The sequence below is a fragment of the Talpa occidentalis genome, unplaced genomic scaffold, assembly GCF_014898055.3.
Source record: "Talpa occidentalis isolate TD23 unplaced genomic scaffold, MPIMG_talOcc4v2.1 talOcc4.16, whole genome shotgun sequence".
Classification (NCBI taxonomy): Eukaryota; Metazoa; Chordata; class Mammalia; order Eulipotyphla; family Talpidae; genus Talpa; species Talpa occidentalis.
Window position 1 is genome coordinate 50,089,473 of NW_023601653.1, and position 14,717 is coordinate 50,104,189.

A 14,717-nucleotide genomic window follows, 5' to 3' on the forward strand; every position below is an offset into this window, starting at 1 on the left:
ATGGAAAACCACAGTACCTAAAATTAATAAATCATTGGATGGATGTAAAAGCAATTTGGATATGACATTAAGGAATGAAGATAGAGCAGGAGAAAGCTACTTTATCACATACGCATACCAGATCTGTACTACAGGATTGCAACTATGAGATTCCGAAATCTTTTTTGTACTACTTACATGAACTTCCTGTAAAGTTCCTGGCTTTAGTTCCAGTGAGTCTAAAGCGCCAATGAGTCTAAACCTAGAGGACAACACTTTACATGCACATAGAGTCTAAATGCTATGAACCCACAATTTATGTGCAAGTGAAATCTCCAAAATGATGGCATTTGGGAGGTGACTAAGTAAGAGGACAGAGCCCTTGTGAAAAGAATTAGTGATCTTATAAAAGAGAGCCCAGAGAAAGCCCTTGCCCCTTCAACCACAAGAGGACACAGCCTGAGGTTCATTTATGAACCAGAAGTGCCTCCCTAGACATTGAATCTGCCCAAGTCTTCACCTTGGGTCTCCCAGGCTCCAGAACCGTGAGAACTAAACTTTTGCTGCTTATAAACCACCCAGTCTGTGTAGTATCCTGTTATAGTCACCCAAACATACCAGACAATATTCTATACACATAAAAATTAACATTGCTTTAAAGCTTGGAAGACCAGATTTTTTTTGAAATTTAATTGGATCAGTGATTCTAAAACTTATTTTATAGTTGTTTTTCAGTATAGTAAAAACCTATAATTTTCACTGTCAAAAAAACTATAATTTTTCTGTATCTTCTAACTTAAAAAAGCTGTAATACTAAGGTCACAAGGAAAAGAAATGATCAGCTATCATGAACTTCTTGGGGGAAGCTCATACCAAATAAGCAGTAGTTTAAAAAATCAAATTAGAATGTGTTTAAGTCCCTAGGTCCAATCACCAATTTAAAACTTACACTATGGTATCATCAGCAAAATCTTTTTGCTTACATCCAAAAAAAGTCTCTGCAACAAATAAACTTCAAGAATATAGCCCAACAAACACGGACAAAAACAGTTTGTTCAATAAATGGTGCTGGGAAAACTGGACCTCCACACGCAAGAAAATGAAACTAGACCACTACCTCTCACTGTGCACAAAAATCAACTCAAAATGGATAAAAGAACTGGACATAAGACCTGAAACCATACAATATATAGAAGAAAACATAGGGAAAACACTATAAAACATACATCGCAATAATATATTTAAAGACTCATCACCCAAAGCAGTGATAGTGAAGGAAAAGATAAACACCTGGGATTACATCAAACTGAAAAGCTTCTGTACAGCAAAAGAGACATTAACCAAAATGGAGACATACCCCACTGACTGGGAAAAAATCTTTGCACTCCAATCAACTGATAAGGGACTGATCACAAAGATATACAAAGAACTCACACAGCACAACAAAAACAAAATAAATAATCCAGTCAAGAAATGGGCAGAAGAACTTAAAAGACATTTCTCCAAAGAGGAAATGCAAATGGCCAATAGGCATATGAAAAAATGTTCAACATCCCTTATAATCATGGAAATGCAAATCAAAACCACACTGAGATATCACCTTACACCAGTAAAAATGGCACATATCAAAAAAACAACAAATGTTGGCGAGGATGTGGTGAAAAAGGAACTCTCCTACATGGCTGGTGGGAGTGCAAACTGGTCCAACCACTATGGAAAGCTGTCTGGAGGTTCCTCAGTCTACTAAAATGGAGCTACCATAGGACCCAGCAATTTCAGTACTAGGGATCTACCCAAAGGACACAAAAAGATTGATTCAAAAGAACACCTGTACACCTATGTTTATTGCAGCACTATTTACAATAGGTAAAACCTGGAAACAACCCAAATACCCAAAAATAGATGACTGGATCAAGAAGATGTGGTATATATACACAATGGAATATTATTCAGCAATCAAAAAAGATAAATTCATGCCATTCGCAGCAATGTGGATGGAGATAGAAGGAATTATGCTCAGTGAAATAAGCCAGAAGGAAAAAGAAAAATATCAGATGGCTTCACTTATAACAGGAATACAGGGGAACCAAATAAAACATCAGTGTAAAAAAAAATAGTAACAGTACAAAACACAACAAAGCAAAACCAGACAATTATAAATCAGAGACATACTACAGGGGAGGAGGTAGGAGAGGGATCAGAGGGAAGGAGAACAGGAGACTGTGGTGATGGTGCACAGGTGCCTTCAGGAAGGAAACTGTATGGGGACTCAATCTGAGGGGGTGGGAGGAAGCAAATATTGTTTAAAAAAATTAAAATTAAAAAGAAATAAAAGAAATAAATAAAAGAAAGCCTTATGGTTATTAAAAAAAAAAAATGCAGCCCAACAGACAAAGCTCCCTCTTGGTTTGTCACTTCCAGGAGCACACTTCAAAAATAACTGACTGAAAACCTGTTATATGCTGGGCAGTACTAGCAGAATCTGATGTTCCCAGGAACCCCAGCTAAAAACTAATGTTTTCACATCCAAATATTTTAGACAAAAGGTGTATTTATTTGTTTATATAAGACGTCTGCTGAAATTCCCCTTCAGGTAAAATAGAGACTTGGCTGAAACAACACCATTTCACTAATCAAATGTGAAAACAGTGACCGCTGTAGCAAAATTAATTCAATGTATAAGCCAATCATTTTACATGAGGTGATTTTTCCTACTGTATACAGTTTTGTTTATGTTATTTAAAGAAAGTCTAATTAGTGAAAATTTCAACATCTAATTAGGGAAATACATTAGTAATTTTTCTTTGGAAAATAAGGGCTAATGGGCCTCCCTGGTGGTGCAGCGGTTGAGCGCTGGGCTGCGAAGCTGCCCTCAGCCTTTGCAGCACCAGTTCGATTCCTGGCCGCTGGCAGGGGTCCCACATGGCATGCAGACCTCTCCTGCCGCCCGCTGCTCCCCTCAGCAGTGTACTTCGGTCCTTCTGCCTGCTCTGCTCCCCGCTCTGGCTCTGGTGGATTCTCTCACCCTCTTGCGCTTCTGACTGTACCCAGTGCTTGTATAAATAAATCAATCTTAAAAAAAAAGAAAAGAAAGGCTATTTAAAAAGTCAAAACCATGTAACATTAATTTGACAGTGTTTTGATTCACAAGGGCCTCCCCTAGCTCAGTTCATTCCCCCAGTCAATTCAGTCAGTGAATTACAGTTCCTGAATGAGGCCCTGGGCCCTGACAGCTGTGCTTCCCTGGGTTGTTCATGCCGGTCCACATGCACTGGACCAGTTCTGCCACTCTCTCCTTGCTTCCCCCTTTCCCTTGGGGTGACTAGTGCTACACAGTGTGAAAGAGTCAAGGTCATACCACTGACTATGGACAGGAGAGGAAGGGAATCAGTCTTCAGAGACTGCCACAGCCCAGACTAAAAAAGCCTCACATTGTCTGAGGTGCAGCTCCCGGCCCAGCCCCAGGAACAGGCCGCACCCTGCCCTGGTCACACCAACTCTGCTTGAGCTGGTTTGAGTGACTGTGACTCAACAGGAGCTCTCGGGCAATACAGGGGCACAGGAGAGAGGCTCCAGAACGGAAAAGAGCTGTCATCGGCATACACACGATACCTGGTATCCCCTGGGAGAATGTGCACACTGAGGAAAAAAAGAGGGAAAGGACCAAACCTGGGAAACAATGAAATGTGATTGACTTGTACCAGAACACAGGGCAGACACTTCTAGAAACATAACATACTCCAGTTAGAAATTTTACAGTTATGTTTCAGTATTATTTGTAAGCAAGCAGTGTCTTTGGAAGATATCATACTTAAAAACAAATTTGAAATAAGATTTTTACATTTATTTGACTTAAAATGGCCTTTTTGGAAGTTTCCTTTCTGAAAACAAACAAACAAAAAAACACATTTTAATTTCACTGTCTTTAAGCAGAAAGTTCACTGTTGTATTAAAAAGCCTCTAATAATTGGGCTTTAATGTTTAAGAGAAATCCAGAAATGAATTCTGACACAGCATCAGGTTGAAGTTCTGTGTACATTCTCCCAGGAAAGAGGGAACATACTGAAAAGTGAAAAAGTCTAGCACCCAAATATAACACACGCAGGTGATGACTTGGTACACTTCTTTAAAGGCATTTTTTTAAACCACTGCCATGATTAAATTTCCTTTACAATTTTGTACCCTAATTTTATAATCGACTGTCAAATTTTTAGCTTCTGTAATCACATCCAGGACTGAAGTGGGCAACTGTGTAAAAGTTTCTTTTTTTGAAGTGTAGCTGTGATGTATTAACTTTAAGGCATAAACAAGAATATATTCAAATTACTGGGAGGTAAATAAAAAAATAGCATTGTAACTCAAATTGATCACTATTCAGGTTGAGAGTGATGAATTTGTAGAATACTATTTTAATATTTGAACCTGTGACTTCACCATTTAATTGACAAGTGGATATATAACACACACTCGTATCAATAGTCTCTTCGTCCCCACCTACAAGGACAGAACCCCCACTCAGCTGGATTATTGTTCCCTCCCTCCCTCCTTTCCTCCCTCCCTCCCTTTCCTGAAAGCAGCAGGTGTTCTGCTGGGACTGAGCAGGAGCCAGTTAGTGGCAGAAAGGGATCCTAGTGGAGGAAAAGGCACCCACAAAGACCTGGAGACAGTGAAAAGCTGAGTGCACTAGGGCCCATAATGTGGGCCAAGGAGAGGAAAGTGCCAGGAGGTGAGGCTGACTAACTCAGTCCAGAACACGTGCTACCTACACATCAGCTCATTTAACTGACACACATCAGCTCATTTAACTTCACACCAAGCCACCCAGAGAGGCAGCATTATTAATGTTTGACACACAAGGTAACCAAATAGCAGCCCAAATCATAACGCATGCTAGTGGCAGACACAGTCTAAGGAACACTGAGACTGGTAAAAAGAACGTGGTAAAAAGAACGTCAAAGAAGGAAATAATAGCTACATTTGAACCTATCAGCTTTTTTCTCTTGTAAGCATAAATTTAAGACAAAGTAAAAACATAATAGCTAATTCATGGAACAGTCAGTGTGTTCTGAGGTAACAGGTCAAAGAGATGTCTGTGCCACCAAACGCTTATCTGTCACCATCTACCATCTGATTTACAAGGGCCTTTGCCCAGGACATGAAACATAGGGATACTCCACTTTCACAGTTACAAGAATGGCATTGTGCTATATGAAGGAAAACAGCTTAACCATCAAGAAAATCCAAGTTATTTGAAAGTCATAAATGAGGTAAATATCCTTAATGGATAAAAAATACTGCCAATTCCTTCAGCTACCAAAGCTAAATGTTTAACCAAAGATGTCAGGGAATTCAATTCAATTCCAGTCTGACAAAAAGAACTTTACTGACTGCTGATATACTGATACTGTCCAGGCGCCGGAAACAGCGAAGGAACACAGCCCTCACTGCAGTGGGAGAGAGTGAGGCGAATGTGTCCACAGGAACCCACAACAGTCCCAGAAGGATTCCCTCCCACTGGAGGGGGAGGAAGGGCTGCATATGCAGTGGATCACAAGATTCATATGAACTTGCTGATCAATCTGACACTCATTGCAGTTGTGCTGACAAGGGCAGCGGGTGGGCACCCAGTCTGCTCTTCCTGAGAAGCAAGGAGGGGCCCGCATGGCAGGCGGGTGCACTGAGAGGGTTATTGGCTCAAACTGCTGCAAAAACAGTTCTTAAAAACTGGGCATAATGACTGTCAGTTATTAATAATTTTATAGACATCATTAGTAATCTATACCAGTATGCCAACTATTGCTAACATCTAACAAGTATGCTACACTTTATATTACTGAAAGGGTATCTACTTGCCATCTGTCACCTCACTTTGAGTTGACATCTGACTTCAAAAGCCCATTTATGGAAATCCAAAAGAGTACACAATGTTTCAGTAGCTGTTGTTGAACATTTAGCTCTTAAAGAGCAGCAAATAGCTGCATGGAAGTAAAAATACAAGAAGGTCAGACACAGCTTACAATTTCATAGAAAGTCAAAAACGTGAGAAATAATGAGGGACTGAAACGACTGTCTGCAATCAAGTGTCCAGTGACCAACAAGGAAAGTGAAGAATAACAGGCTTAAAGAAGGGATCAATTAACTCTTGAAGGGTACTTAAGAAATAAATTAGTAGAGGGCCTCCCTGATGGCAGAAGGGGTTAAGTCTCAGTACTATGAAGCTATCCACCACTGCAGCATGAGTTCAATGCCCAGCCAGGGAGCTACCCACATGGCAAAGCAGACCTCTCCTGACTCACCCACTGCTCGCCCCAGCAGTCTATTTCAGTCAATCCACCTGTTCTGTTCCCCACTCTGTCTCTGGTGAATCCTCTCATACCTCTCCCCCCCCCACCCCGACACACCTCTAGCCTACACCCCAGCTCTTGTATGCATAAATAAATGAATTTTTAAAAAAAATTTCAGGGCCTCCCCTGGTGGCGCAGCGGTTGGGGGCTGGGCTGCGAAGCTGCCTGCAGCCTCTGCAGCGCTGGCTGGATCCCCGGCCGCCAGGCAAGGGTCCAACATGGCACACAGACCACTCCTGCCGCCTGCTGCTCCCCTCAGCAGTGTACTTTGTCACTCTGCCTGTTCTGCTCTCCATTCTAGCTCTGGTGAATTCTCTCACCCTCCCGCGCATCTGACTACCCAGTGCTTGTATAAAGAAATAAATAAATCTTTAAAAAAAATTTTTTTAAAAAAGAAAGAAGTAGAGAATAAAAAACCAAATAGTAAAGGACACAGCCCTGTATCACATCAATATTTATTACGGAACCCACCTGCTTTCACTAGTGTTTTCTCTCAAGGATTAACCTCCACAGCCAATATCAAGGAAAGGACAGGCAACCAACAAGCATCATCCATCAATCAATAAACTGCTCATTGTTATGAAAGCATTGGGACCTTCACTTAAGGACTGCTTCCTCCTCTTGAACACCCCAACAGGAAAGGAGGCAGATCCACAAAGGAGATACCCACACAGTGCTGCCCCCTTCTGGCTATGGATCGGCACTGGAGTAAACTAACCTGTTCCTTGTCTGTCTCGGACTAATTTTTTCAGCCTCATCCATTACCTCTGCCTTGTAGATCTTAGACCCTGGCCACACCAAACTGCAGGCTGTCAACACCCACGAGGCTAGAAAGCCCTTCACCCGCTTCTCTAGTGCACACTCCTCTGGCAAAACCATTCACCATTCATTCCTTTGGCACTTCAAGGAGAAGGAACCAGAGTCTGTGCCTCTTGCAGCCCCAGTTTCCACCCCCACTATAAAGCACAACAGACTGTACTGTAACTTCAACTCCTAGGGGGAAAGGTGCCTCCAGAAAGCAGCATCCTCATCCAACAGTTCTGCACACAGGATCACCATACCTTGTCCCCAAGAATACAACAGTGGAAACAACAGAAACTCTACTCAGGCGTCCTCTAATCCAACCTGGAGCGTCTGTGCAGGCAAGCACACACACAACCACAATGAGCCCATACACCAAACATGAAATGACCACCAATCTTCTACAGAAGGATCCCTTCATCTTTTTTGTCAGAAACCTTTGCAATGTGGTTCCCTTTAAAAAAGAATTCTTTCAGAGAGAAAAGTTATCTGACCTTTTTTAAAAGCTTTCATTATGTGAGTTTTCATAATCCCTTTCTTACAAATCTAGATAATTTTTCATAGTAATAAGACTATGATGAAATCTAAAAAGACAATCCAAGATTCAAAATTTAATAATCTACCATTAGTAATTCAATACCTGAATCATCCAAAACCACTCAGAAATTGATTTCCAATCACTACATTTTCTAAAACAAGTGCTTTATTCTTTCCCTCATTATTAAGTGTATGTCAGTCTACCTTTTGTGAAGTCACCTTGCAAAATGTTTCAATCATTTCTCAACCAAATCACTTGCGGAAGGTTTAAAATATACCATAATAAAGGTAAAATTTAGGGAGTTTTGTTATTATCAGTTATGTTAGAATGTGAGTAAGACAGTGTTTTAAAGATTCAAATAAAACAAGATACAGGTGTACTTTACCTGCATTGTCTGTGAAGCTAACTAAAAGCTCTATATAGATTTGGGAATCAATGAATTTGAAATTGTAAGATACAGCTTTCTTCATTTTAGGGTTAACAACAATATTTATAGCCACCCTTCACTGTCAGACACACCGATCACCAAGCCTCTATACTGCAGTCTTCTTTGAGAAGGCTACTTCAGTGCTTCTCAGTTCAAGTGCTATGACCAGCACACAAGAGTAACTTGCTTACACTGAGTCTAGATAAACTTTTCCAGAGAAATTTCAGTGCTGCAAGCCACATAAAACTACTGAGTACTTTCCTCTCAACACCACTCAGAGGCAACTTCCATGGAAATGTTAAAAAGCTAAGAAGAGAAGCTTAGCTTTGGGGTATTAAAAGCTCTAAAACCAGCCTATAAAAAATAATGGATTAAAGAGGAACTCTCTAAATATTTGATTAAATACCAGGTGGTAACATGTATGAGTTCCATTTTGGTGAAGGAAAAAAGAATTTCAATTCAATAAAAATTCTGTTCCACCAGCTCTGCAAAACTTCACGGCTCATCTGCATTCTCTTAAAGCTTTGCCACTGATGTTACTTGTTTAGAAAGGATCAAGAGCCAATTTTAATATAGGAATTCTTTAATTATATCTGTTCAGGACAGTTGTATGTGGCTACTCATTCTGGCATCTAAGTCATCAGCATTAAAGATCAAAGGCCCCTTGCGTGAATACAGCATCCAAGTTTGTTTGGATTCTATGTCATGGAACCACAGAAAGAATCCAGTAAGTCAACTTTCACTGAATTTATTTATGCCTGTCATTTCCTTTGGGGCATATTCATTTTACAGGCTGCTGGCAAAATAAGAGACACAAAACTGGCTGGTTTTTATTGTTTGGTATTAACTCTTTAAACAGCAGTCATGGAGTTGCAGCTAGTTCAGCCACGTGGCTGGTTCAAACATGAACTTAATTATGTTAAGCCAAAGGCATTTCCAAATTCAATTGACAGGAAAGAGAGATTACCTGCTATTACGATATTGCTCGGTAGCCTACCAAGTCCAGAAGAGCTGCGATTGTTAGAATACCTCAAAAGAATAGAAGTGCTCCTGGGTACTTTTTGTTCTTTACTAGCCTTGAAGTTTTATTTTCCACTCATCCTTCTCATGCCACAACTGTTTTATTATTAATGTCAAGGAAGACCATGAGTGGCTAGTAAAATGGCTGCCTGTGTGAACAAAGTAACAATAGTTGGGGATGGAAGGCGGTTATGTACCTCCTACCCAAGGAGTGCTCCCCTTTCCCACAGCAGTCAAGGGAGGGACACACTACCAAATAAGCGGCCCACACCACTTGGATGGCTCTCCAGAGAATGTTCTCACTCTGGGAACTAAAGTCTGGTTCCCACTGCTTCTACCTTGCTGAGATCCTAAAGTCATAACTAATTCCTCTGGTCTTCTTTCCTATGAAACCCTATGAACAGCCACAGGGTAACTATTTCTCTAGCTGTCTGTAACCTAAAAACACTCCTGACAGGAAATGCTGCTCAGACTCCCAGGCCTTTGCTGAGCATCTACAAAACATGTAACTTGTGTGCAAATTTTAAATTATTTTAATTTGCAGAAATACTCAAAATTAAACTTAGTTAGAACTTTAAATGAGTAGATGTGGAGGGCCTCCCTGGTGGCACAAGGGGTTAAGCACAGCACTGCTAGGCTATCCGCAGCCTCTGCAGCACAAGTTTGATCCCTAGCCAGGAAGCTACCCACATGGCGCAGCAGACCTCTGCTGTCTCACTCGCTGCTCCCCTCAGCAATGTATTTCAGTCAGTCTGCCTGTTCTGTTCCCCACTCTGTCTCTGGTGAATCCTCTCACCCCCCACACCTCTGGCCTATACCCCAGTTTTTATATGTATAAATAAATAAATCTTTTAAAATAAATAAATGAGTAGATGCTTAAGCACAGCAAAATTTTCCTCTAAGATGTGTATACTTCTACTAAATCTGTGACTATGCTTTACTTCTACTAAAATAATACTATGTTTCATGCTATTTAAATAATGAAAAGCCCTTACCAATCCCTAACATATATCAAGGAAGTGTTCACATGAAAGCTACGGGTAAATTAAAAGTTTCAACGAAGGGTCTCCCTGGTGGCACAAGGGGTTAAGACGCAAACTATGAAGCTAACTGCAGCCACTGCAGCACGAGTTTGATCCCCAGCCAGGGAGCTACCCACATGGTGCAGCAGACCTCTCCTGACTTGCCCGCTGCTCCCCTCAGCAGTGTATTTCAGTCAATATGCCTGTTCTGTTCCCCACTCTGTCTCTAGTGAATCCTCTCACCCACCCCCCACCCCTGGACCCCGCACCTCTAGCCTGTACCCCAGCTCTTAGATGCATTAAAAAAAAAAAATTTTTAAATTTTAAAAAGTTTCAACGAACACTTGAAATACAGAAATCAATGTTTTAGAGCTTTATTCTGCTTGTTATTTGAACAAGATGAATTACAAAGTCTCACGTGATACGGATGATAATTACCCTGCAATAACCTTCACAAATGTCAGAAGTCAAATGAAAAACTTTGAAAAACTGAAAATTCTGAATTTCCCAGTCAAGATCAGAAGCTAAGGATTCTAAAGGCATCTTAGCTGTCTGACTTATGAAGCATCCCAAAATAGCCTGACATGCATGTCGGTGTGCAGGCCAGCCTCAAGGTAGTAGCAGTCACAGACTCCCTTGCTCATCTTGAGTTCATGAAACCCTCAGCTGAGCACATGTCACACAGATTGGAAAAGTTAACATCACCTAAATTACAGGCAAAATCGTTAAACATTCATATACAATCACTTACCCAAGACTCATGGTACAAAACTGTCAGTAAATACATTGCATAATCATAATTCTGTCTCCTTAAAGGGCACCTTTAAAAGAGAGAGGGAAAATGTCAAAATTCTAAAAACTCAATACAGAGAATAATTTGAAAAATATACAAATACTAAATACAAGGCAAACTTATATTCAGGTATTCCCTATCTGCTTTAGAAAAATTCTGTTCTTGGAATATGAATAATTTCACTAGAGGATACTGAAAACTGGAGCTCTTTTTATTTTTCTCTCTGTTATGACCACTAATGGAGTAATGTGTATCTGAGAAAAGCTGAGCATTATTTTTAACACAACTGGGTCCAATCCAAGTGCCCTTTACACTCTCGGAGTTAAGAGTCTTTGGAAGCATAAGCGCACCTGCTGAGTTCATTTTCAACAGAGGCAGACTGATGAGAGATGCTGATCTGAATGTTCATCTGGATTTCTCCAGAGTGCACCTTTTAAAAATGAGCTACAGTATACAAAACTGCATTGCTATTACTGTCTTTAAAAGGGAACTAACAACAAAATACCAGGTAAAACTTCTACATAAACATGAGACAGCTTGTTTGGCTTTGAAGCTGATAAAATACTATAGAAAAAGAAACAATTACTTACATTTTAAATATAAACTAAAACTAGGTCATGACAAATGACTTTAACTGTACTGTTTATTCTGTCATTTAGGTTTAATAGTCCTCTCCTCTAAATCGTTCCCATAAAAGATACACACTCAGACACTTGTAAACTTATCAGATACGTACAGAATTTCAAACAATAACATTTAAAAGGTATTTTTAAATTTGCACAAACTAAAACCATGACATTATATTTTCTAAAGATGGTAAAAAGAATATTACTAATACACTTCATCTCTATTTTTCCCCATATGGTAATAATCTAAAATCATGGTTCCCAAGCTTTTTCTGCCTCCATACTCTTGCCATCCTGCTATTTTTTCTCACCACTAAGAAGAGGATATAAACCTAATTGGCGCTGACATATCCAAATGCTATGAAACCCAGATAGGGAGAGAGAAATGATATCTACCCCACTTTGCTTTCCTTAAAGAAGTATGAAAGCATATTTTGACATAATTTAGAAACAACCAAAAGAAAATTCTAGAAACAAAATAATCACTTAATAAAAGCATACCAATAAACATTTTTAACTTTCATTGGCCTAATTTATAAATTCATGTAAGACAAATTTAGTACAGCTTTTATAAACTTCTAGACTAGCTCTTAAATTCTACTTATTTATGAAAGTATCTTGATAAATTAACTTTCCATATATATAACTGAATAATTTAAAATTTGAACTATAAGATTTTTATATATTTAGATTTGGTAAAAACCTATATAGCATTAATCACTAGCAAATCATACTTCTGTTTTCTTCTAAAATTGTCACTGAGTTTTCCATATATGTATATATTTAAAATAAAGTTTAAAAATAACAATAACTGAACTTAGCTGGGAAAGCCTCCCTGTACACATAAAGACCACAGCAACAGTAGATTAGTGTGAGGATATTAAAAATATAAATTAAACAACTTCTGTGGTCAGTTGATAGAAAAAGCTACCGTATCTTCTGTGCCATATCTTAAAAAGAACTGTCAGACTGGACGACAGCAGCATGAGGGCCTGACCCAGGAACTTCTCCTTTACCTATCAGTTTTGATGGTGAGCACATCTGTGGTCTTGCAGTAGCGTTCTCCCACAAGCTTAATAAATTTCTTCTTTGCATGATCATCTAAATTCAAACTGGAAAGTTTAACCTTAAAAATACAAGAAAAAATTATTGGGAAAAAATTATTTCATAAACTTAGTGTAATGAAAAAGAACAGTAGCAATGTTATTTACATTAACATGAAACTGACCTAAAAGAACTATTTCCAAACTCTCTTCTAGAGAGTTAGCAATTGGCACGCAGTAAGAAGCCTGATCTTATGCATGGAAAAAAATTTGGGAGGGGGAGCAAAAGGGTTTGGAGTTCTTTGACAGTGCTGGGCACCAGAACTTTTCCTTCAAGCTAATGACATGTCTCTCAGGGAAACAAAATTACGGTGCTTAAGAGGAGTACTAATGGAATTAAACTCAATTAGCATGAGAAAAGCTGAAATAAAGAATTAATTGGATAAAACATAAGAGTTTTAAGAAATGTGTGCCAAGGATGAGACCCATATCATGGCAATTCGTTGAGGGGCATGTATTTTTAAAGCTCCAAATATTTCAAGAAGGTTGGAAGACAGCATCTTGCTGGGTCAGAACATCTTAAATACTTCAGCCCACCATTTGTCAAAACGTTAACACTAGTCCCACAGGCTGCTCAGGGTACTGTTTTCAAAAAGGCCCTTCCTGTCAAATGAATTTAGAAATGCTGAGTTAAGCTGGCATCTTTAGCAGGAGTTCACGGAGGAGCTAATATACTACTAAGCATTCTGAAATGACAAGATGGGGGTTGTTATATATATAATGATGCCCAAATTCAGGTGACCCCAGTTCCACTTTTCAAAGGACAGTTTGTAGAATTAATCTTCCTGAAGACATATTCTGGAAAACACTGGACTAAGTGAACATACTTTTAAGAGAATTTAGAAGGAATTATGGCAAGGACCAAGGTCGTATCTAGATGACCAGGCATGACACAGGAAAATAGGACAGACACTAAAATACAGTTTGACAGAGAAACCTGAAAATGCTCCAGGAAAGTATTAAGAGTCTTAACTCTTGACTCTTTAGAGTTAAAGAATGTATGAAGATAAAAAGATCATGAAATCCATCCATTTCTTCTCCCCAGCTTCAATAACCCTGGAATTCCCTCAAGACACAGTGTAAGAGCTTATTTATTTTTCTATTTTCCCACTAGACTACAAACCCTTGAGGGTAAGAATGGTATCTGCCTTGCTTGAAATGGTATCTGTCATGGCCTACTTGAAAATCATGCAATGTGTTCGCTGAATGAATAATTAAAATTTTTAAAAGAAAGACAGTTTTTTAAAGTACTGTGATTTTTTTTTTATGTGAACAAGAGAAAATATGAAGAAATAAATACAAACACACTCCTAATGAATATAAGCAGTAAGAACACAAACTATTAACTATTAATCCAACAGTATAGTCACAGGTTGCAGACAATGTGAATTGCCATAGTCCCATGAAAAGAATATGTACCAAAATTAGGTTATCAGCTGAAGGAAAAAATAAGCAGTTATGGTAACACTCTCTGTGACATATAAGAAAACCAAAAAATGTGTTCACATTATGATAACAGGAAATACATGCACATATAATATACACAGTATAGACAAAGAAATGTTTCCTTTTAAAACTCTTTAAAGAAATCATGTTTAATGATACATTTAAAAAAGTACCATTTAAAATATTTAAGTGTTCTAGCTTTTCATGTAAGAAAAAAAAAAGTAGCAGCAATGCTGAACATTATTGTAACAAGTGCTTCAAAACTCATGTTCACACTGACATTTTAATGTTCAAAATTACACCGTTTATGCCAGAAACACATAAATATTTCAGAAACAGCTGTGTGGTGCATTAATGCCACCTGCTGGCATGCTAAAGCACTGCAAAATTGCAGCCTTAACCTGGATTAAACCTGACTTTGGAATTAACTGGAGTTGTCATTCTTTTCCCAAAATCCAAAAGAATCCTTAGATTTTTCTTATCTCGAGTTGCTATATTTTAAAGAATCAATATTTTATTAATAACAATAACCCCCAAACAACCTTGACACTTCAAATCACAGGAGACTGGCTCTACGTATCCTCAAAAGCCCACATTTAAAAGAACTGCAAAAATTGA

At 38.8% G+C, this 14,717-nt stretch overlaps 1 protein-coding gene across 1 annotated transcript in view; it reads right to left on the reverse strand.

Moving 5' to 3' along the window:
* The window catches only part of MRPS35 (mitochondrial ribosomal protein S35), a 46,059-nt gene that overhangs the window by 8,040 nt on the left and 23,302 nt on the right, over positions 1 to 14,717 (reverse strand). Inside the window, exons 6-7 of the mRNA XM_037514180.2 lie at positions 12,567 to 12,676; positions 10,883 to 10,952 (exon numbers count right to left, since the gene is read on the reverse strand). Of these exons, the coding sequence (XP_037370077.1) occupies positions 10,883 to 10,952; positions 12,567 to 12,676 (180 nt within the window). The remainder of the gene's footprint in view (positions 1 to 10,882; positions 10,953 to 12,566; positions 12,677 to 14,717) is intronic.